General features: G+C 34.9%; 1 protein-coding gene across 1 annotated transcript; it reads left to right on the top strand.

Moving 5' to 3' along the window:
* Positions 1-4454: 4454 nt before the first annotated feature.
* On the top strand, positions 4455-5771 carry LOC131860167 (uncharacterized). Its single transcript, XM_059214542.1, has 2 exons — positions 4455-4652; positions 4812-5771. The coding sequence occupies exons 1-2, from the start codon at positions 4455-4457 to the stop codon at positions 5769-5771; spliced, it is 1158 nt and encodes a 385-aa protein (XP_059070525.1).
* The last annotated feature ends 17923 nt before the right edge of the window (positions 5772-23694 follow it).

Here is a 23694-nt window from a genome sequence, read left to right as displayed (position 1 = left end):
TCGAATGTTTCCACTACTCCTCCAGAGAGTCAATTAAGGAAATCTACCAGAGAGAAACGACCTCCTGCAAAGTTCTCTGACTATGATTTATTGTTTTGTGAAGAAGCTGAGCCTACTTTACTAGTTTCTGATCAAACAGAGCCTGCAACATACAAAGAAGCTTATAAAATTGTAGATTGTGATAACTGGCACGCTACAATGTGTGAAGAAATGGATGCACTATTGTAAAATCAGACATGAGATTTGGTGTCACTTCCACCTAACAGAAAGGCATTAAGAAATAAGTGGGTGTATAAATGAAAAGATGAAGTTGGTGGTCACAAAAGATTTCGAGCAAGACTAGTTGTCAAGGGATATGCTCTGCAGCAAGACCTCGATTTCAAAGAAATTTTCTCGCCAGTAGTCAAAATGACTACCATCTAAGCAGTATTGGGATTGGTTGTAGCCTGGGATCTTGAGCTTGAACAACTGGATGTGAAGATGACATTTCTTCATGGCGATCTTGATGACGAACTGTTTATGCATCAGCCTGAAGGATTTATTAAAAAGGGTCAGGAACATCTCTATTGCAGATTGAAATGCAGTTTGTATGGGCTTAAGCAAGCTCCCTGCCAGTGGTATCTTAAATTTGACAAATTCATGATTGATCACAATTTTACTCGTAGTGAGTTTGATCCTTGTATGTATTTTAAAAAGGTTCCTAATGGCGAATTTGTCATACTTCTCCTTTATGTGGATGATATGCTAGTGGCCGACACAAGCATGAATATCGTGAGTGAACTTAAACTCACTTAGCAAAGGAATTTTCCATGAAAGCTTTAGGGGCAGCAAAGAAGATTCTAGGGATGACTATTTTTCGGGATAAGAAAAAGAGAGAACTCAAACTATCTCAGCAAGACTACATTAAAAAACTATTGGACAAATTTGGTATAGCGGATGCTAAGTCTATTTGTGTACCCTTAGCCTCTCATTTTCAGTTGTCTTCTCAATTGTGTCCAACAACACAAGAAGATAAGGAGTTTATGGATAAAATTCCATACAAATCTGCAGTTGGCAGTCTTATGTTTGCTATGGTGTCTACTCGTCCAAACATTGCTCATGCCGTGGGAGTGGTGAGCAAATTTATGGCTAATCCAGGCAAATCACATTGGGAGGTGGTCAAGTATATTTTGTGGTATCTCAAGGGTACTTCTGATTTTTGCTTATGGTTTGGGAAGGGCAAGGCAATTTTGCAAGGGTTTACTGATTCTCATTTTGCTGCAGATTTAGACAAAAGAAAGTCTACTTTAGGTTATGCTTTCACATGTGTCGGGGCAATGATTAGTTGGGCTTCAAAATTACAACATACAGTTGCTCAATCGACTGCGAAGGCTGAATACATAGCTCTTTCTAAAGGAGCAAAGGAGATGGTATGGTTGCAACTCTTGTTCAATAGCTCTTTCTAAAGGAGCAAAGGAGATGGTATGGTTGCAACTCTTGTTCAATGAGTTGGGTTTGAAGCAATCAGATTTTGCTTTGTTTTCTGATAATAGCAGTGCCATCTTTATGACTAAACATCAGACATCTCAGCCTCGGTCAAAACATGGTGATGTTTGTAGTCATTATGTTTGCCATATGGTCGAAGAAGGCAAGTTTCATGTAGATAAAAAAACCGACAAGAATCCAGCTGATGTGCTCACTAAAGTTGTTAAGTGGGAGAAGTTTGATTTCTGCCGAGCATCTCTCAGCCTTTCCAATAAGTGATAGCAGGACTGAGTGGGGGAATCTACTTGTTGTAGCAGTTCATTGGCCTTCAGTGGGAGATTGTTGGAAGTGAAGTCCAATGGACTCCTTCCCTTTACCGCCGAAAACTCTTCGCTCTTCAACTTCTATTTGTAAGCTCTTTAAGAGCTGGTTGCATATCATTTTGTGGAGTGAATTCTGGAGCTGCTTGCAGCTGCGTGTGTGTACAAACTAGACTTGGTTATTAATATATTAATTCTTCTGCTTTAAGTGTGGATGTAGGTAATTGCCGAACTATGATAAATTTGTGTGTCTCATTTGTCTATGTTGTGAATTCATAATTCTGTTTTTCTGCTCTTCTAATTTATTTATAACTCCTAACAACTTGCTATCCCTCAAGCTCTCTTGAACTACTCTTCTTGTTTTCGCATCACATAAGGGCTTCGAATCTCTTCATCTGTTATGTTTTTTACTATCAGATATAGGATTCTTTCTTCATAAGGCTCGTGTGATTGGTTTTGTTAGCATCGTTGTTTTTGACTAAATCTTGCTTCTCCAATGATGATATTTATGGATGGTGTCAAATGTTTAGTTTGAGCAAATTTTGAATTAATTAGATCCACTGTTGAGGCTTAATTCTACAAACACTAGTAATTGAGCTTGATAAGTTGATTACTCAGGGTTTTAGCATTTAGAAATTTCTTCGTTCTCAAATTTTTTGTGCCCATAATTTCTTTTAAAACTTTTGTGTCATTTGGTTCCCATACAGACAATAGAGGCCTCAGAAAAGGTTAGAAAAAGAGGCGCAGAGCTCTATATTATCACTTTGCTATATATGCCCAATTCGCTTTAGCTTTTTTCATTCAGATATCACTTTGCCTTCCACATTCATGGATATATGGGTGTTGACTTTTCTATTTGTCCTTGATGACAAGGCTCTTCGGTGGTAGTATGTGGGTTTTATTTGCCACGTCATGTCAATCATTATTTCAGCCTATTTCACACTTTAACTCAATGATAGATCATGGTTGAGTTTGACTTGAGTCAGTTTACTTTTAACTCATGTGGCTAGCATTATGAGTTCATCCCGGATGTCAAAAGGAAATCTATTATGATTTGGGGATATTCTGGACTTCAAAGAAAGCTCAGTTTATTTTGTTGATACTTTCTTTTCACTACCAAAGCCCTTTTTGTTTTGCCGCTTTCAGCTAAACTTGCTTGGTGATTTAGAACTGGGAGAATGCTTTGATGGTTATGTGTTTCTACTATTTATTGCTCTCGTCTTTGCTCTGGACATTGATGGGTTTCTTGTCAAGGATAAAGACTTCTTCAGTTAGATCTCTACACATGCTCACTGTTGGTAATCTTATCGTTTTCTCTAATCACAGGTATGCACACAGTAATTTCATTTTGAGGAGAAATGATAAGTGTCGAAAGGAAATAGGAAGCAAGTTTTTTTTTAATGGTTTAGTTGCATATAACTATTTGTCCTTTCCTCATTTTCCGGCACTGTAGAAGCATAGTAATTGTTTTTTTGTTTAAACAATTTGACAAAAGGTTAAGGGTTCCATTTTTACAGATTCAAAGGTAGTTATTGGAATCATATTGCAGATTCTTGTTAACCCTTTACGGGTTTGTTACTATGATTATATCAAGTGTTTTTGCAAGATGATTCAAATTTTTTTTAGAGATTTATCAAAGCAGTTATAAAGATTGTTTTAGTTGGTTACCCTATACGAGGGTTACTTTAGATGATTTTATTATTCACCCTCCGGTTTTTAATCAAGGTTTTTCAGTGATATTGTGGGTACATATCAAGCATTTGTATTCTTATGAAAGGGTTCTTTTTGGATAGGTTTTATTGAGAAGTTGATATTAAAATTAAACCCTACACGGGTTGTGGTTTGATCAATAAACTCAAAATCAATTTTTTTTTTTTTAAGAGCAGTGGTTAATTGTCTGGTTCAGTTAATTCTTTGGATACATTTATGTGTATGTATCAATTTCTAAAGAAGGGGATATAAATATGTAAATGTAGGTGAAGCTAAAGTGTTTTTTTTAGTGGAAAGAAAGAAAAGCTGTATTATTTATTTTGAGATCTCTGTTGTTGGCGGACTTACTAGATATCAAATTTTTTGCTTTCTAATAAAGGTTCATGATAAAATAGTTGCAGAACAGATTGCAAATATATCATTATGAATCCACTCAAAAACTGTTGAAAAGGATAGGGGTTGAAGCTCCTTGCAGTAGGGCTGCTAAATTGGATGTATTGGTTGGTGTTTAAGATTAATAAAAGGATTGGAGTGTTTTTTTCCCTATGATGAAATCTAGTTGGATTTCGAGGGTTTTCACTCAGCACAAAAACTGTGTCATGGTGTTGGTTTCTTAGTTATGTTTAGTACTCTGATACACTTATTCCATTTTCTCTTATGTTCTTTTCATAGTCACATGTTGATGCAAGTTTTTCAAATGGACTCTTAGTTTTCAGTTTTTGTGGCCATCTTAGTATTGTTCTTATGAATTTAAAGATTTAGTGTAGTCTGATTCACCCCCTCCCCCTCTTAGAGTACTCGTTACTTCCAACAATTGGTGTCAGAGCATAGGGTCCTCATAGGTTTGTCTTAGGATTGATCCTGGTTATTTTGGAAGTTGTCATGTCTCAAGCCGAAGGTGCCTTGCTCACTAGAGCTCCGTTATTTGATGGCACAGATTACATTTTTTGGCAAGTTAGAATGGAAGCATTTATTCATTCTCTAGATGTCAAAATGTGGGAAGTTGTATCTAACAAGTATGATGTACCATCTACTGTACCTACTGATGCATATGAAAAGATAAAATATGAACTGGATAAGAGAGCTCGCTTTGCAATTCTATGTGGGTTATCAAAAGAAGTATTTGTTAAAGTAATGTACTTCAAGTCAGCCAATGAGGTATGGACAAATCTTGAATCCATTTATCAAGGTAATGAAAAGTTTAAAGAATCAAAATTGATTACGTTAAAAACTCAGTTTGATGATTTGAAAATGAATAATGATGAGTCAGTGGCAAGTTATTTTCTTCGTATTGATGAAGTTGTAAATGCCTGAAAGGGTCTTGGTGAAGAAATTGATGAACATGATGTGGTTGTAAAAGTAATTAGAACATTATTACCAAAATTTGAAACTAAGATATCTGCTCTTGAAGAAAAGAAAAATTTCTCTAAAATGACTGCGCATCAGCTTCAAAGTACACTTACTGCTTATGAAATGAGAATTGGTAATACCCCTTCTACCTCTAAGGAAACAACTTTTAAAATTGAGAAACAGGAAGAGAGTGAGTTTGAATTATCTGATGTTTTTGAAACTTTACTAGTTAGGAAACTCAGGAAGAAGTTTCAAGGAAAGTTTAAATGTTTTGGCTGTGGTAAAACTGGACACTTTGCAGCAAAATGTCCGTATTTAGATCTAAGTAAAGATGAGGATAAATTTGAAAAATCATTTAAAAAACCTTGGAATCCTAATAAAAGGTTGAACAATTTTAAAAAGAAGAGTCTTATGTCAAAAGAAGAGACTGAAGATGAATCTGATGAGTCAAATGATGATGGCTGTGAAACACTATTTATGACCAAAGTTGAATTTGAAAAACCAGTTGCAGTAAAATCTGAACCAGATTCTGAAGTTGAAATAGAAGATGTAAATCTCGAAGAAGAGCTTCTTTGTGCTCTTCAAGAAGTAAAAAGATTTCAGAAACTTGTAATTTCTTATGAAGATTCCAATCAGATCTTACAACTTGATATAGTTAATGCAAACAAGGTTATTGAAACTCAAAGAAGTCTTATTGAAAGAAAAGAACAAGAAATTAGTACACTACAAAAACAAGTATACACTCTTGAAAAACAACAATGTTCTACTGAAAAAGGTGAAACTTCACATCAGAATTCTGTAACAACAAACAGAAATCAGTTTCCGAATAACAGATTTTTCCATGGCTATTGTCGTTTTTGTAATCTATTTGGGCATAAAGTAAATACTTGCAGATTTGCTAGAGTTCCTATTTTTGGTCATAAATAGTCTTTTGGTTTTGTCAGAGACATAAGATGTTTTACATGTTATCAATATGGTCACACTTCTAAGTACTATAAAAAGTTACAAAAACCTGCAAAAATGTGGAGACCCAAACTTGAACAATCTATGTTTGTTCAAACAGCTCTAATATCTACCAAATCTTCTATTTGGGTTTTGGACAGCGGATGTTCTCATCATATGACAGGAGACAAAAACAAGTTTTCAGCTTTAGAAAATCATCCAGGAGGTTTTGTTAAATTTGGTGACAATACAGGTCTATACATTACTAGAATGGGAACAGTCATGATAAACAAAGACACTCCTATAAATGATGTCTATTATGTTGAAGGATTAAAGTATAACTTGCTAAGCATTAGTCAGATTTGTGATAGTGGACGTCAAGTTGTGTTTAATTCTTGCGGATGTGTGATTAAAGAAAAGTCAGGGAAAATAATAGCAAATGGTTTCAGAACACCTGGTAATTTGTATCATTTGTTAGACTCCAAAAATCAAGAACAAAGTGCAGGCATGTGTCTTATGAGTTATATAGATGAAAATTGGTTATGGCATAAGAGATTTGGTCATGTTAATTTCGATAATATGGTCAGAATCAGCAAAAATGAAAATGTTCGAGGTCTACCTCTAATTAGTAGACCTACAAACTCTGTTTGCAGTGAATGTGTAAAAGGAAAACAAACTAAGTCATCTTTCAAATCTAAGGAGTTTCTATCCTCAAGGCCACTAGAATTAGTTCACACAGGTTTGTGTGGTCCTACGAAAACACAGTCACTGAATGGTGAAAAATATTTTATGTTGTTCATAGATGACTACACTAGAATGGTATGGGTAACCTTTCTCAAGCATAAGTCAGAGGCTTTTGATAGGTTTAAAATATTTAGAAAAATGGTTGAAAAAGAGTCTGATTTGAAACTAAAATGCCTAAGATCAGATAAGGGAGGTGAGTTCACTTCTCAAGATTTTGTTGAGTATTGTGAAAATCATGGGATTAAAAGACAGTACTCTGCTGCTCGGACTCCCTAACAAAATGGGGTAGTTGAAAGAAAAAACAGAACTGTAAAAGAAATGGCAAGAACTATGCTTAATGAATCTAATCTATCTGATAAATATTGGAAAGAAGTTGTTCATACAACTATATATATATTAAACAAAGTACAAATTAGAATAAGAACAACTTGCACTCCTTATGAACTTTGGTATGGAAAAACAACATCTGTTAAGCATTTTAGAATCTTTGGTTGTTAGTGTTTTATCAAGAATGATTTTGAAAATCTTGATAGTTTTCATGCTAAATCTGATGAAGGAATTTTCTTAGGTTATTCTTCAAACAACAAAGCATATAAGTGTTTTAATAAACGCTTGAATAAAGTTGTTGAATATGTTAATGTAGTATTCAATGAAAATCAGAATGTGATGAAAAATCAGATTCAAGATGTTGATGAGGAATCTAATTTAGAAGTTGGCAATGCTTCAACATCAAATGAACTAGTTGTTACCAAAGTAGATGAAACTAGCTCAAGTAAACAAGAGGAAGTTCCTAATTTTAAGGAAGATATACCTCAGAAAACACCTTCCAAGATAATTGCTAAATGACATCCTGAAACACTTGTGATTGGTGATAAAGATGTTGGTATAATAACTCATAGAAAGGCAAAACAAATAGAACAAGCTCAGATGGCTGAGCATTTTTGTCTTTTAACAGATTTCGAACCACAAAATGTTTCTGAAGCCTTAAAAGATCAATCCTAGTTAAATGCAATGAAAGATGAAATTAATCAAATTGAGAAAAATAAAACATGGGAACTTGTTCCTCGTCCAGATGACAAAAATGTAAGTGGGGGAAAATGGATTTTCAGGAATAAGTTAGATGAATCAGGAAAAGTTATTAGAAACAAAGCTAGATTTGTGTGCAAAGGGTATGCTCAACAAGAAGGGATAGATTTTGGGGAAACTTTTGCTCCTGTAGCTTGTTTAGAATCCATTAGAATGTTTCTTGCATATGCCTCATTTAAGGAATTTACAGTGTACTAGATGGATGTTAAAACAACATTTCTGAATGGATATTTAGAAGAAGAGGTATATATGGAGCAACCAGAAGGTTTTGAATCTTCTGATTATACAGATCATGTTTACAGATTAAAGAAAGCACTTTATGGCCTGAAACAAGCACCAGATGCTTGGTATTCTAGACTTGATTCACATTTGATTTCTAAAGGTTTTACTAAAGGCAGTGTTGATAGTACATTATATACTAAAGTTGTTAGTGATGATCTTCTGGCTATTGAAATCTACGTAGATGATATCATATTTGGATCTACAAATGATGAATTATCACAGAGTTTTTCAACTATTATGGAATCTGAATTTGAAATGTCAATGCTAGGACCTTTATCATTTTTCTTGGGTATCCAAGTATCACAACTAGAACATGGACTTTTTATTTCATAAACTAAATATGCAAAAGAGATGTTAAAAAGGTTTCAGATGGACTAGTGTACTCATGTTGGTACACCTATGGAAACTGGGTGTAAGTTGGTTAAGGTTGATGATTCTCCACTTGTTGATCAAAGTAAATATTGGTCTATGGTAGGAAGCTTGCTCTATCTTACTGCTTCTAGACCTGACTTAATGCAAGCAGTTTGTTTGGTCTCACGCTATCAGTCTGCCCCTAGACACTCTCATCTAAATGTCGTAACATGAATTTTTAAATATATCCAAGGTACTCTGGACTTTGGTTTATGGTATCCAAAACATGGTGATTTTACATTGATAGGGTATACTGATGCTGACTGGGGAGGCTGTGTTGATGATCAATGCAGTACTAGTGGTGCAGCTTTCTTCCTTGGTGACCGGCTGGTTTCTTGGCACAGCAAGAAGCAAGACTGTGTCACTTTGTCCATAGCTGAATCTGAGTACATTGCTACCACAGCTTGTTGTACTCAAATGCTTTGGATGTCTTATTAGTTGGCAGATCTGGGTGTTGTGATATCAAAACCTATAACTATATTCTGTGACAATACCAATGCTATTCAAATTTCAAAAAATCCTGTGATGCATTCCCGTACCAAACATGTTGCACTTAAATTGCAATTTTTACGTGATCAAGTGACTGCAAATGAAATCATTCTTGTTCATGTTTCCTCCCAGGCACAAGCTGCAGACATTTTTACCAAAGCTTTACCGAAGGATACATTCATGCGGTTGCGTGATCGATTGGGAGTTTACTCTCAATCCTTTATTTCCACCTGATTTCTCTAGTATGGGGGAGGTTCTCACCATGCTCCCACCCAGGCCCTCTTTGTCCTTGTTGACAAAAAGGGGGAGAATGCTTGTCATGATGGTTCTGTTACTCATATCTACTATTTCAGATTTACACAGTTTCAATGTTCTATTGGTTCGGATTGGTTACAACTTTTGTTTTCTGATTCTGATTCTTGACAATGATATCTTGGTTGTCAGGTCTTTACATTTGATCATCTTTTTGATCTTTCAATGATGTTTGATGCTTAAAAGTTAACTCAGTTGATTTGATGCTTGGTTATTGATACAGTTTGATTTTTAGTTCTTTCAGCAGTATATTTTGCACTTGTACATCAAATTGCTTCAGCATGTCAGAAGTGCTTCTGGTTCACTCAATAATTTGGTGAGTATTTGATTCCCAAGTCTGGATTACATGATATGGTTGATATACTTCTATCCCTCTGTTCAATGGTGGCTATGTTTTTGCCATCAAGGACAAAGGGGGAGTTTGTTGACTTTTCTATTTGTCCTTGATGACAAGGCTCTTCGGTGGTAGTATGTGGGTTTTATTTGCCACGTCATGTCAATCATTATTTCAGCCTATTTCACACTTTAACTCAATGATAGATCATGGTTGAGTTTGACTTGAGTCAGTTTACTTTTAACTCACATGGCTGGCATTATGAGTTCATCCTGGATGTTAAAAGAAAATCTATTATGATTTGGGGATATTCCGGACTTCAAAGAAAGCTCAGTTTATTTTGTTGATACTTTCTTTTCACTGCTAAAGCCCTTGTTGTTTTGCCGCTTTCAGCTGAACTTGCTTGGTGATTTAGAACTAGGAGAGTGCTTTGATGGTTATGTGTTTCTACTATTTCTTGCTCTCGTCTTTGCTCTGGACATTGATGGGTTTCTTGTCAAGGATAAAGACTTCTTCAGTTAGATCTCTACACATGCTCACTGCTAGTAATCTTATCATTTTCTCTAATCACAGGTATGCACACAGTAATTTCATTTTGAGGAGAAATGATAAGTGTCGAAAGGAAATAGGGAGCAAGTCTTTTTTTAATGGTTTAGTTGCATATAACTATTTGTCCTTTCCTCATTTTCCGGCACTGTAGAAGCATCGTAATTATTTTTTTGTTTAAACGATTTGACAAAAGGTTAAGGGTTTCATTTTTATAGATTCAAAGGTAGTTATTGGAATCATATTGCAGATTCTTGTTAACCCTTTACGGGTTTGTTACTATGATCATATCAAGTGTTTTTGCAGGATGATTCGAGAAATTTTTAGAGATTTATCAAAGCGGTTATAAAGATTGTTTTAGTTGGTTACCCTATACGAGGGTTACTTTAGAAGATTTTATTATTCACCCTCCGATTTTTAATCAAGGTTTTTCAGTGATATTGTGGGTACATATCAAGCATTTGTATTCTTATGAAAGGGTTCTTTTTGGATAGGTTTTATTGAGAAGTTGATATTAAAATTAAACCCTACATGGGTTGTGGTCTGATCAATAAACTCAAAATCAGTTTTTTTTTTTTTTAAGAGCAGTGGTTAACTGTCTGGTTCAGTTAATGCTTTGGATACATTTATGTGTATGTATCAATTTCTAAAGAAGGGGATATAAATATGTAAATGTAGGTGAAGCTGAAGTGTTTTTTTTAATGGAAAGAAAGAAAAGTTGTATTATTTATTTCGAGATCTCTGTTGTTGGTGAACTTACTGGATATCAAATTTTTTGCTTTCTAATAAAGGTTCATGATAAAATAGTTGCAGAACAGATTGCAAATATATCATTATGAATCCACTCAAAAACTGTTGAAAAGGATAGGGGTTGAAGATCCTTGCAGCAGGGCTGCTAAATTGGATGTATTGGTTGGTGTTTAAGATTAATAAAAGGATTGGAGTGTTTTTTTCCCTATGATGAAATCTAGTTGGATTTCGAGGGTTTTCACTCAGCACAAAAACTGTGTCATGGTGTTGGTTTCTTAGTTATGTTTAGTACTCTGATACACTTATTCCATTTTCTCTTATGTTCTTTTCACAGTCACATGTTGATGCAAGTTTTTCAAATGGACTCTTAGTTTTCAGTTTTTGTGGCCATCTTAGTATTGTTCTTATGAATTTAAAGATTTAGTGTAGTCTGATTCACCCCCTCCCCCTCTTAGAGTACTCATTACTTCCAACAATGGGAGTATGATAAGAGTAGCCACGGCAGCTCAAAACTGTTATGTTTATGTTTAATTTTGAGCTTTGAGCTATTTTGCCATATACACTTGATTTACTTTAGCCTTCGTTACTTCCACAGTCAAGGGGACATGGACATTGAAGCACAACAGTTTGCTGGTATGTTACTTTATTATATGTGTTAATGCTTGCACCACGTATGTTACAATTGTCAATGTTTCTTGTTTCTACTTAAATACTATGAAATCATTTTGCAGCCGGGGAGAATGAGAGAAAAAGTTACGGACTTGCGTGCGTGGTGTTGGGATTAGATGCTATAGCTCCTCTTCACTGCTTTGGTTTTGACACTTGTTTCTGCACTTGTTATAGCGACCTTTCCACTTTCGGCCTGTTAAACTCTCATCTCCTACGTTCTTTTGGTTTCATAGTTACGTGCTAATGACAAATAAGGAAAGGCAGATGAAATTCCATTTGTTAAGTTGCAGTAGGGCTCACCGCTACATTATAAATTCAGATTGATGCCGATGCAGAGTTGAAGTATTAGAATTAGTCACTTGTGACATTGATAATTAGTTGTGTGATCATTTTCAAAGTCTAAGGAGCGGGTAAATGAGGTGTTTGTCAATGTGGGGATGTTAGGTTATTATTTTGTTATAAGATATTAAATAGAAGGTAGTTTAATGGATTTGTTAAAACTAATTAATGCTATGTGGAAAAGTGTTTTAAATGTTGTATACATTTATTGAATTAGTGGAAGTCAAAATGTTTGTGTGGGGGTTTATATTTTATTTTTGAGGTCACTTTCTTGTAGCAAAGTCAATATGAGAATTCCTATTATGTTATTTTAAGATTTTTTTTAAGATTCATCATATTGTCTTTTAATAGTTCTCTAGATCTAGTTTAAGACTAAATATTGTAGACTTGAGATGGAAGCTTTATGCATTCTTTTTTCTAGGGTTATGCTAATAGTTGCATTTTTTTTTCTAGGGTTATGCTAATAGTTTTCCCCAACATTAAAAAGTGTTTTAAAAGTTGTATATGTTAATTGAATTACTGGAAGTCAAAATGTTCATGTGGGGATTTATATTCTATTTTTGAGGTCACTTTCTTGTAGCAAAATCAATATGAGAATTCTCTTTTTTCTAAATCCATTATATTACCTTTCAATAATTTTCTAGATCTATTTTAAGACTAAATATCGAATTGAGATGGAAGCTTTATGCATTATTTTTTGTAAGGTTATGCTAATAGTTTTCCTCCAATATTAAAAAGTCTTGATTTTCCCTTTCTTTTGATAGAACACTAGGCTCAAAGAATGTATTGTAATCATTTTTGTTAATATAAAATTGGGACGTAGTCTTATAACTATTTTTGCTAAAAAAATTGGGACATGGTCTTGATACCAAATCTTATTTACAACTCTAATTGTCTAACTTGATATCTCTTCACCAAAGAGTTAAAGATTGAGAGGTAGTCATTATGTCAAAATTGTTTGGGGCATGGTTTGACACAATACCTTATTTACAAGTCTAAGTTGAATATCTTTTTTGATGATAACTAAAGAACTTGGGAGTAAACAGTCTACCAAAGATACCTACAACACAATCCTAATTTCATCCTTTATTTATTATACCTCTAAAGAAGGTTTTGAACCTACATATATTATGAAATAGAAATGCATACTATCATCTTCATAAATTGTAATAAACAAATATTTTAACACCCATATATTTTAATTAGTTTGATATTACAAATCAATCAATTTCAAATATTAGATATTTCTATAAAAAAAAATGATATTACAACTTTTTTTAAGAAAATAATAGTTGAATTTTTAGTTTCTTATTAAAATATTAATTTTAATTTTTACAATTAAATATTAATAAAATATAATATTTTCCATTTATCATCATTAAAGGTTTGTGTACTCTTAAACATTAGAAACAAATCTGATAATTCTGAAATCCCACAATATTCTAGACACTTCCATTCAGTTTTGTTTCCTTTGCTTAATTGTTTGCCAACGTCAATGAAAATATCTCAATAGTTAAGATTTATGTCGGCTCTCCTACTTCAGCTCAGTTTCTCAGAAACTAAGAAACCCCTTGATCAATTTGAACCTTGCAAATACATTTAGCTCTTATAGTTTCCACAGATTGATAGATTTTTTTTTTCATGGAGGAGCCAAGGAATAAAATAGTAGATGAAGACGGCGAGGAGATGAAGAATGAAGGAATTGCAAGGGGAGTCGAACCCGGCCTGAATTATGTTACAGCGCACTAGGTTTAAATAATGTAAGTATGGTTATCAAAAGAGATTCAGTGTTTACAAAGACTTGTGCAACTATTTTGAATAAAATGTAAAATGATCTTTTCATGGCTAATGATTGAGGTTGAATATGGATGCCAAATTCTATTGTTGTCAAAATTCTCTTAGATTTTATCCTTGAAACTCAAAGTGATATAGCTTCTTCCCTGAATAAGATGTAAATAGATTGGGAATGAATCTAGGTTTGTTTATAAAGAGCACCATAAGGAAATTGTGGAACTAAAGGTCAAAAATTCTCCAACCCCTCTGTACTTTCCACTGATTTCTTGGGATGATTCATGAGGTTGTCATTTTTTTTTAGGGTTATAACTATTTTGGTTCTAAAATGTTATATTCGTACATCGTGTTATATGACATTCGTGTTATTGACCATCGTGATTAACGGCTGTGATTTTCACAAATGTCATATAACATGTCATACCGAATATAACATTTTAGAACCAGAATAGCTACATTTTAGTGCATCATGATCTAAGACTTCAAATTTTCCCTATCAAAAGCAAGATCTACAAAGCAGTGAAGTTTCTGTCGAGTGGACGTGTTGTTGTTGACAGGTTTGGTAGAAGTGAAGCACTATTAATAACCCATTGTTTTTTATTTTGATTAAACAAAAATCAAATTTCAGTTAATTGTAAATCCAACATACAACTTTAGACATTTCATATAAAAAAAAGAACAACCAATTTTGTCATGGTTAACAAAACAAAACACAGAATAAACATCTAATCAATACATTTTAAATTAGGTAGGCAACTATCATAATCATTGGGAACGAAGGCATGTATGAACATATGCAATATCTACTTAACACATATACACAGTGCTGCAATAAAGAAAATTATGTATATTGACATATATTTGTTAAATGTCTCTGCCTCCATTCTTATCCAACCATATTGTTAACTCATTTACATGGAATTTATAATGAGAGTATTTGTTTTGAACATTTTTTTGTCAATTAACTATGTTGTACATTTTAGTGGTAAAACTAATATAGTGGATTTGCTTATGCTTGGTATGGCATTTGATTTTTCTAGATCAGCTTCTCTATGAGCTCTGTGTCTGTTTAGACTGTTTTAATTTGGCATAAACTACAAGGTGTTAGCTAATGACTCTTCCATGCTACCTAAAGTCTCCTCTATCAAGCAATTGTCTTTGATATCCTTCTAGATGTAGTTGACACTGAAATATTCTTCCATGCTACCTAAAGTCTTGAAAGCATGGTTTCACCAATGAATCTCTACCCCACTCTGCTCCGCTCCGCCATTTCACAATACCATTTAATAAAAACCTTAACGTTATAAGAAAAATTTCAAGTTAGGATTTAATTATCCTTAGCATTGAAATATAGTTAACATTTAATTATAGTTCAGGAAAATTTTGGATTAGTGTTTGATCAAGGTTAGGCCCTAGTTAGGGTTTTGATTCAATTCAATCTATCATTAGGCTTATAGTTCAATGAAGGCTAGAGTTGGGATTAGGTTTATAGTTATAAATAGGTTAGAATAAGAATTACAGTTTGGATAGCCTACATGGGTGGCAAATTTTTCTTGGGATGTGGGTTTTCTCCTCATTAATCTTAACTTCGACTTTGAGGCCTAGAAATCACCCAATGCACCTAACAGGCAGGCTACTTGGTACATGGCAGGCAACTCACCCCAAATGAGAATTGGGTTAGGTCATGGGGATACCTTGTGGCAAAATAAAAATAAAAATTAGACTTAGGGTATAGTTAGGTTTAGGGTTAGGGTTAGTAATCAAGACCAAATAAGTGCAAGGTTAGAGTATAGTTAAAATTATAGTTAGGGTTTAAATATGATTAATACTTAACTAGTTAGACTTTAGTTAGGGTTAGGGTTAGTGTTGTTTGGTTTAAGGTGTCTCAACTTTGAAGTCCAAACATGTTATGTAATTATTTTACTTTTTTTTGCACCCACTTTAGAAGTCTAAAGTTTAGGCAACTAGTGTCATAGTTTACTCTATTGGGACTATAAAAAATTTTCATTATGACTATGATGGTTACTATTTTCGTGGAAGATTCGTGGACAATTGCCTTTTGCTAGCTAGTATTTATGGTGGATTTCACTTTTTACAAGTGATGTGGTCTATTCTTGGTCACAGTAATTTGTATGATGTACTTACCTTATATTTGATAGGATGACTGTTATGGAAGATGACACAATTTACCTCTTAGGTATTGAAGATGGTTTTAAAAACCATGAGTTCCTATATCTTTATGTTAGGCAATATACTTGTTGATTCCTTGGTTTTACAAGATAGGTTGACTATTTTGTTAGACATTGTTACATTGTTGGAATTTCTCTAGAATTCTTTCTTGTCATAGCTACTCTTGAAGAGCATTGAATCTATGCATTGTATTTTAATTGTTATTTTTTTACTAAGAATACGATTGAATTTAACTTTTAGAGTTTGAATTTTATTTCTAAAAATATTTTCCCATTTAAATTTAGTGTTATGGTTTTATTTTATCAAATGTGATTTTGTATATGTTATCTAATCTATAATAGTTAAAGAATTTGTAATATTTTTTTTTCCATTTTATCTCCTATTAGACTTAGCATTTGTGTTGCAAGTTTTATTAGTTGTCGTTATATGATATTTTGATGATTAGAAATTACCTCTAGAAGATTTTTTGAATATTTTGACTTGGTGGATTGTTAATGCTATTCATTTCAAACGTCAACTTAGAATAATTGAAATATTAATGATTTCGTGGACAGTTGTTTATGTCATTTCTTTCAATGTTGAAGGTATATTTATTGATCTCATTTATAGAGAGATATTTCTACTCTCTCTTTTTATTGATAAACAACAGAGCCAAAGAAAATTATATTAAAATTAGAATAGTTAATAGCAAAGTCATAAAAACTTTGGATTACACAAAAAATTAGGGTAAACTCCCCAAATAAACAAAATTCTTCTGCAGAAGAAGAGCGGACAAGAGTAATCTTCAAATTCATAAAAAAGAGGCAACCTAACAGCCTCAAATGTCTAAAGATTTAAACCAAATCCTTTCTAACTGCGAAATTGAAAATATCTATAAACATTGACCTTCGATATCAAAAAGATTTGAAACTTCACGTAAAAAAAAAAAAACCGTATCTGTATTTTAAATTTATCATTCAGCCCTAGGCTGAAACTCCAACTTGCACATGTCCCCTACCTCTCAGATGACCTTTACCTCTGCCTGACATGCCCAAATGCCCATGACCATGACCCCCGTGCAGAGCATCCCTTCTACCAGTAGCATCCTACTCTTCGTGTTCTAGCTTTGGCAGAAGAAAACCATTAAGTCTAGCGAAGTCAATAAATTCATCCTCCCTGTCTTCATTTTCTGGCTCATCACCCAGTAGCTTCCAATCGAGGAACCTGACCACCATTGCTACAAAAGCCCTATGTCGCCTTAAGGAAGGGTCTTTAAGATCCAGGTGAAATGGGTAATAGTTGATAGTTTCTCCTAGAATTGAAAATAGAATCATATCTCTTGGTTGTGGCATTCTAGTGCCAAGGATAGCATGGTTGAGGACTATATCCAAGCCCTGCAACACATCCTACTCAAACAATTGAGATGTCAATTCCATCACCTTCGCTTTAGAAGCTTGGTTGTCGAGAAGATACACTACGAACCTTGAAGAAATATGGGAGTTATCCCTTAGATATTCCTTCCTTCTCAAATGACCATTACCAAGAATTAGCTTGACCCCTAGGATTATCGATGACTCCCAAATTTGAAGGAGTCTTTTGAGTCTCAAATCCGTGATTTCTTTGAAGGATACTTGACAACTCATGCAAGAGAGAGACATAGGAGTGACCACCCCAAAGCAAGAAATTGGCTCTGGGAAATTTCTCACTATAAAGACAAAGGGATCTTCTTCCATTTTAATCTAAGAAACCAGAAAAAGGATCTCTCTACAACTTTTGATAACCAGAAGTCAAAGGAAACTTCATGAATGGACACAGAAATAGCTAAACGCCTCAGGAAAAAACAAAGATAACTACCCAACATTCTTGCTACTTCCAACACTCATTAATGCAAAATTCCTTGAGTAAATAAGACCAAATGGAAAGGTGGCAAAAACATCTTCTTCCAAAATATGAAAATTAATTAATCGGTCCTTGGAGAAATGCCCGTAGGACAGCTCAACACTCCACATACTGATGGCGAAGTCCTTTACTCCTTTCCAAGAATTTTTGAAAGGTTTTGATGACCTCATCAATCCATCCTTAGACACGCCTATTTTGGTTCATTAATAATGTCAGATAATTGATCGCCAATATTTTAAATGTCATATATCAAATCTCAAGTGCTTCTCCATCTTCTAGCAAAAGTAATGTCTGAGTGGGCCATGACTAGGCAAAGGTACGTCGAAGCTTCTAGCTCAGCAACTCCTTTGAGATCCGCTAAAGTCATAACTAAGTAAGTGATCAATAAGATAAAAGGTACCGCAGCTTCCAACTAAGAAATTCCAATGCAATCCTTTCTTTGGCGGGAAAAATATTTGATTCAAAAAAGAATAAATGCCATTAGAAAACTTAACGGGTTACTACATTAAAATTCAAACAAAATGAAAGAATCGAACAAAGGAAGACCTCGGGATCTAGTCAAAAGACAATTGGAGATTATATTTTATTCTATAGTCATTTGTGAGCATTGCTTTTTTTAATCAATGGATCAATTAATTACTGAATTCATCTATCCACCAACTTAGACTAGTTCCATCAAATGCAATCTTGGAAAGAGCATCCGCTTTCGTGTTTGCTTCTCTATCTAGATGTGCTTACATGAGAAGTTTCCATACATGGATAGGATCACTAATATTTTATCCAACAATGCTTGTAGCCTCCAACTAGGGGAATTTATGGTTTTGATTGCATTGATACAGCGATTGCTAATCCCCTTCAATTTTTAAGTTCTTTATACCTCTTTTGGAGCACACTGCAAGGCCTAGTAAAAGGGCCTTGAATTCTACAATGTTGTTTGTATCCAAAGAGGTGGGCATTGCCATATTGCCTTTGACTATTCCTTTATGGTCTCTTACCATACAACCAACTCTAGAAGCACTTGAGTTACCTTTTGATGCCCCATCAAACTTTAGTTTTAGCCAGCTGATCTGGGGCAAGGTCCAAACTGCACTACCTCTATCATTGCTCTTCTTCCCTAGAAAAGGGGGATTTTTTTGCCATTCCATCTTAACCTAATTATACCATCCCAAGTTGTGAAGGCTTTATTCAAATTTGGAGAGAAAGATAGTCTTCTATTTATATTCTCTACAAAAGTAGCTTCCAAGGAAAATATGACTAACTCCAGATTTCTAGCTTTGCCATAAAAAAGTTTCCTATTACGCTCTTTCTAGATCTCCCAAACAAGGAAAGAGGGAGTTATTTACCATAGGAAAACCAAGACTCCATGTTTTGGTCTGATTGGCCAACTTTGGAAAAGAAAAACAATGTCATTTGGGAGGGTTGTTAACCAACCGAGTTTTGCACATAGCCACCTCTAGCATTTTGCTGAGAAAGGGAAATTTAAGAAAAGATGATCTATGGTTTCCTCATGGGATTTACAAAGAATGCATCTGGATGGACCCTCAAATCCCATCTTCCTGAATCTCTCCATTGTAAGAATTCTTTTTAGCTGCCAACCACGCAAAGATGCTAGCCTTGGGAATAATTTTACTATTCCAAAAGAGCTCTTGGGGCATTCCCAGAATATCTGAGGCCCCTTTATTTGCAAGAACATCAAGTATCCTTCCTTAGCACTATATTAGCCTAACTTGGATGGGGTCCAAATTAGGGCATCTACCCCCTCTCTGAAGACCAAATATTTGCCCTTAATTATCGCAAAAAAGTTGGTTTAATTCATTGTGGGGGGGGAGGGAGGCACTCCAATTTATTCCAACTCCAACCAAGGAAAGATAAATTTGTTGAAAATACAACATAATCCCTAATATAAATCCCCAAATGATGTCTTAGCCACTGCATAGTTGTTGGAATAGAAATTAGGCTATCCATACTCAGAAACCTTCTCCATGAGTCTTCCCAAAAGAGACATGAAGAGACATCATGGACATCCCAAGAGACAAAGTCTGCTATGAGATTCCTACATTTGAGAATAAAATTCTAGATTCAAGATCCTTTAAGATGGTTATAGTGGTCCACAAAATATTGATTGCTTCCCCTGCTACTACATATTTGGTATGCATCATTCTTACCCATCTTTCTTTAGGATCCATAAGAATTTTTCAAACTAATTTAGCTCCCAGAGCCTTATTTTGAATCTGAAGGTTGCAAACTCCCAAACCTCTCGAGGACTTGGGTTTGTAAATTATTTCCTAGGCAATTAGGGCAATTTTGTGCTTTTCTTCCATCTTCTACTAGAAAAAGTTCCTCATTTTTTGAATAATAAAGGAGTTCATACCTACCAAAAGAGCTAAAAAAGACATGAGATAAATAGAGAGAGCTGAGATAACTACTTGAAGCATAATCAATCTACCCACCCAGGAAAGCCACTTCCCTTTCCATGAATTGACTTTTTGATCCATTTTTATCTTCAAAGGATCCACAAATATGAATACCTCAAACCCCTATCTATGGGGATTCCCAAATAAATTCAAGGAAAAGTACCCTTTTTACAGTTAAAGATTCTTAGGATCCTATTTTTCATGGGCACTAATGAGGAGAAAAAATAGATTTCTATATTTTCCTTATTGATCACCTGACCTGAAGCCTTGTCATGAGAAACCAAAAGCTCCTGAAATTGGGGTGCTTCCTTGGGCTTTGCAGATCTGAGCAAAAGGTTGTCATCAACAAACTACTGGTGTGTGGCAACAAAGTTTGTAGTAATCTTAATTCCTTCCAATTCCCTACTAGAGTTCTTAGATTTTATAGCTCTTCCCAGGGCTTATGCCATTATGATAAAAAGACAAGGGGAGATTGGATCACCTTGACGTATGCCCTTAGAGGATGAAAAGAAGCCCTCTGATTTACCATTAAACCAAATAGACAATCTAGGTGTGGATATGCAGTCAAAGACCCAATTAATCCATTGCTTGTTGAAACAAAAAGATTGCATGATTTTGCATAGAAAGTGCCAATCCACATTAGCATAGGATTTAGATATGTCTAATTCACTATCATCCCTAGTCTTTTTGTACTTTGAAGAGTATGGATTACCTCCTGTGCCACAATAAACCCATCTAAAATCGAATGCCTTGGGACAAATTTAGTCTGCTCTTCTAAAATGATTTTATCCATAAGAGGTTTCAGTGTATTCATCATCACCTTTGAAAGGATTTTGTAGATAGTGTTGCAGAGAGAAATTGGTCTAAAATCCTCTAATCAAGTAGCTTATTCCTTCTTCAGGATAAGAGCTATGAAAGTATTATTAATTTCCTTTAGAAGATTGCTTTATCTTCTAGCAAATTCCAACGCCTCCTCTAGATCATTCCCAAGAATCTCCCAACACTTCTTAAAGAAACTAGTCAGGAAGCCATCTGGTCCTGGGGCTTTGTCAGAGGGAAGTTGGTTGAGTTGTGACTGATACTTCGTCAAGTGATAAGCTTTCATTTAGATTTTTGTTTTGATCATCTAAGATCACTTTTGGAATCAAAGAAAACAACTTCCTTTGCTCATTTAGATAAGAACTTTCTTCATTGTTAAGCAATTTAGAGAAAAAGATGACAATTTCATTTCTTATGGCCACAAGATCATCAATAGTGCAGTTACCTTGGATCTCCAACCTAGTAATTTTGTTTATGTTTCTTTGGATCCTTGCGACATTATGGAAATATTTTGTGTTCCTGTCTCTAGCTTGAAGCCAACCTTCTCTAGATTTTTGCTTCCAAAAAATTTCTTCTTTTGATAGAATATCCTCATACTCCGCCAACAAATGCTTTTACTCTAGAAATAGATTTTGTGTCATTCTCTCTTTAATGACCTTTTCATTCGGATCTTCAATTTGGGTTTCCAGATTCTTTTTGATAGCGAAGATATTCTTAAATTGTGAAGCATTCCAATTTAACAATTGTTTTTGACATATTTTAGCTTCGACACAAAACAAAAGAGCCTAGAACTCTCAAAGCTTACTTCTTTCCACCATTGGCCATCAATTATAGGAAGCCAGCATCCTTCATCCACATGTTTTCAAATCTAAAAGGCGGTTTTGAGAAATTTGAGACACCATGTAGGGAAAGAATGAGTGAAAAATGATCAGAGCCAGAACAGGGAAGGATAGAGCACTCCATTGTGAAGGGAAGGAAGAGAAATCACCCAACCAAAAAAATCTATCAATTTTCTCTACTATGTTGCTAAAACCTTGCCTCTGATTATTCCAAGTAAAGGCACTGTCACCTGGTTCTATCTCAAAGAATCCATTATGTAAATCCAATCATTAAAGTCCTGTTGGGATCTATTAATTCTAGTGATGCCACCTATTTTATCCTTGAAGCTTCTAATGGGATTGAAATCCCCTCCAATGAGAAGATATTGGTCCTAGAATGGGGAAATCACTCTATCAAGGTCCAACCAAAGAGCACATATGAAAACAGGAGATGGTGGCCCATAAACATTAAGCAGTAGAAAGGAAACATTTGTTTACAGGTGCAAAGCCTTCACAAGAAACCAATAAACTATTGGAAGCTACTCCCTCAATATGGACACTGGATGGTTTCCAAACTATTTGCAGTCCCCCGAACACACCCTCTATAGACATTGCCACTTGCTTGCTAGGAAAATATTGATGTCCAAACCCTACACCAAAGGATTCCACTTGTTGGCAGTCTACTTTTGTTTCCTGAAGAATTATGATTTTTTGTGTTGATCAGAAGAATTCTTTTTTTTACTAAGCACCACTTGTTAGGAGCGTTTAGGCCTCTAACATTCCATGATAGTATTTTCATTTTTGTTCAGGAAGGGGGGATCCCTTCCCTACTTTCCAAGGATCAGTAATTTTGTCTTGGCTCTCATTTTCACCATCCCAAGATAAATGCTCATTAATGGACATCCTACCTCTCTTAGGTGAAAGAAGACCAAACTTAGGTGCTACTTTACCATCAATCAATTGCTTGAGACCCAACTTCCTCCTTTCTTTAATTTTGGAATACAGGGCTACAAGAGGAGTCTCCATGACCTACTCTAGATCATCTTCTTCATCCAAGTAGTCTTCAAGAAGGTTCTGGGTATTGGAATCTAGGTTCATATCAAAAAAGGGAGCCTGCGAATTAGGGGAATCCATGAAAGGAACTGGAGATTCCAAAGAGAGGTTAAATAAATTATGATTCAAAGTAGAATCTTTGAGGGGGGAGACATGGGGAACTTCAGAATCCTTGCTCTGGGATATCTAAGAGATTGATTTGGAAGGTGCCTTAAGAACATCCATTCCTTGGAGAGAAGTATCTTTAGCAGCATTCAACTCTTGGATAATATCTTCCTTAAGGATCTCTGCCTCTGAAAGAAGATTGGATAATGAAATATATTTTCCCTTATATGAAATTGCAAGAGAAGAGTTCCCCCCAGCTTGCTCCTTTCTAACTTGGTTCCTTTTTTTTGAAGCTTTTCTAGGTTTGGGAATGAAGACATTAAACACACCCTGATTTAAGATGGGTTTCTTGCTTGGGCCATAATGTTTCCTGGAGACTTTTTTTCCATTCAGCTTTAACCTTGGAGCAAGAATGAGATGTGATTTAGCCGAGTGCGCATGTTCATCAGAAGGGGTCAAAAGATCTTGTCCAATTTGCATTCTAGTTTTCCCCAATTTAGGCTCTTGATGGGGAGAACCATCTGAAACTGTTTTCTCATGCTGATCCTGGGTTTCTGAAAAGGGAGCCTGTTGAAGATTACTGTGTGAGGCAGTGTTGGAAAGATGCTCCACTAGTTGAGGAACCGAGCCCCTTGAACCTTGCTTAGAGTTCCCATAGACTATCTTATTTCTAAGGATACATTTACCAGGAACTCCGTTAGATAGCCTTTTGACTTTTTGCTTCCATCTACCAACCTTAGAGACTATTTCTAGTTATCCATAGAAACCTAGATCAAGGTCTATTTCAACATATGCATTGGCAACATCCCCTTTTTTCCCATTCAAGAAATCCTCTTCTATGCCTCCAAATAACCAAGGGCATCTCCAATCTTCAAAAG

This window comes from Cryptomeria japonica, chromosome 11 (assembly GCF_030272615.1).
Source record: "Cryptomeria japonica chromosome 11, Sugi_1.0, whole genome shotgun sequence".
Classification (NCBI taxonomy): Eukaryota; Viridiplantae; Streptophyta; class Pinopsida; order Cupressales; family Cupressaceae; genus Cryptomeria; species Cryptomeria japonica.
The sequence above is the reverse complement of the archived record's forward strand: the minus strand, read 5'-3'. Positions and strand labels throughout refer to the sequence as shown.

Excerpts from the sequence above, each read along its gene's own strand:
- LOC131860167 (XM_059214542.1), top strand. The coding sequence starts at position 4,455 with ATGGAAGCATTTATTCATTCTCTAGATGTCAAAATGTGGGAAGTTGTA. Across the intron at positions 4,653-4,811 it reads ACTTCAAGTCAGCCAATGAG|GGTCTTGGTGAAGAAATTGA; the intron begins GTATGGACAAAT and ends AATGCCTGAAAG.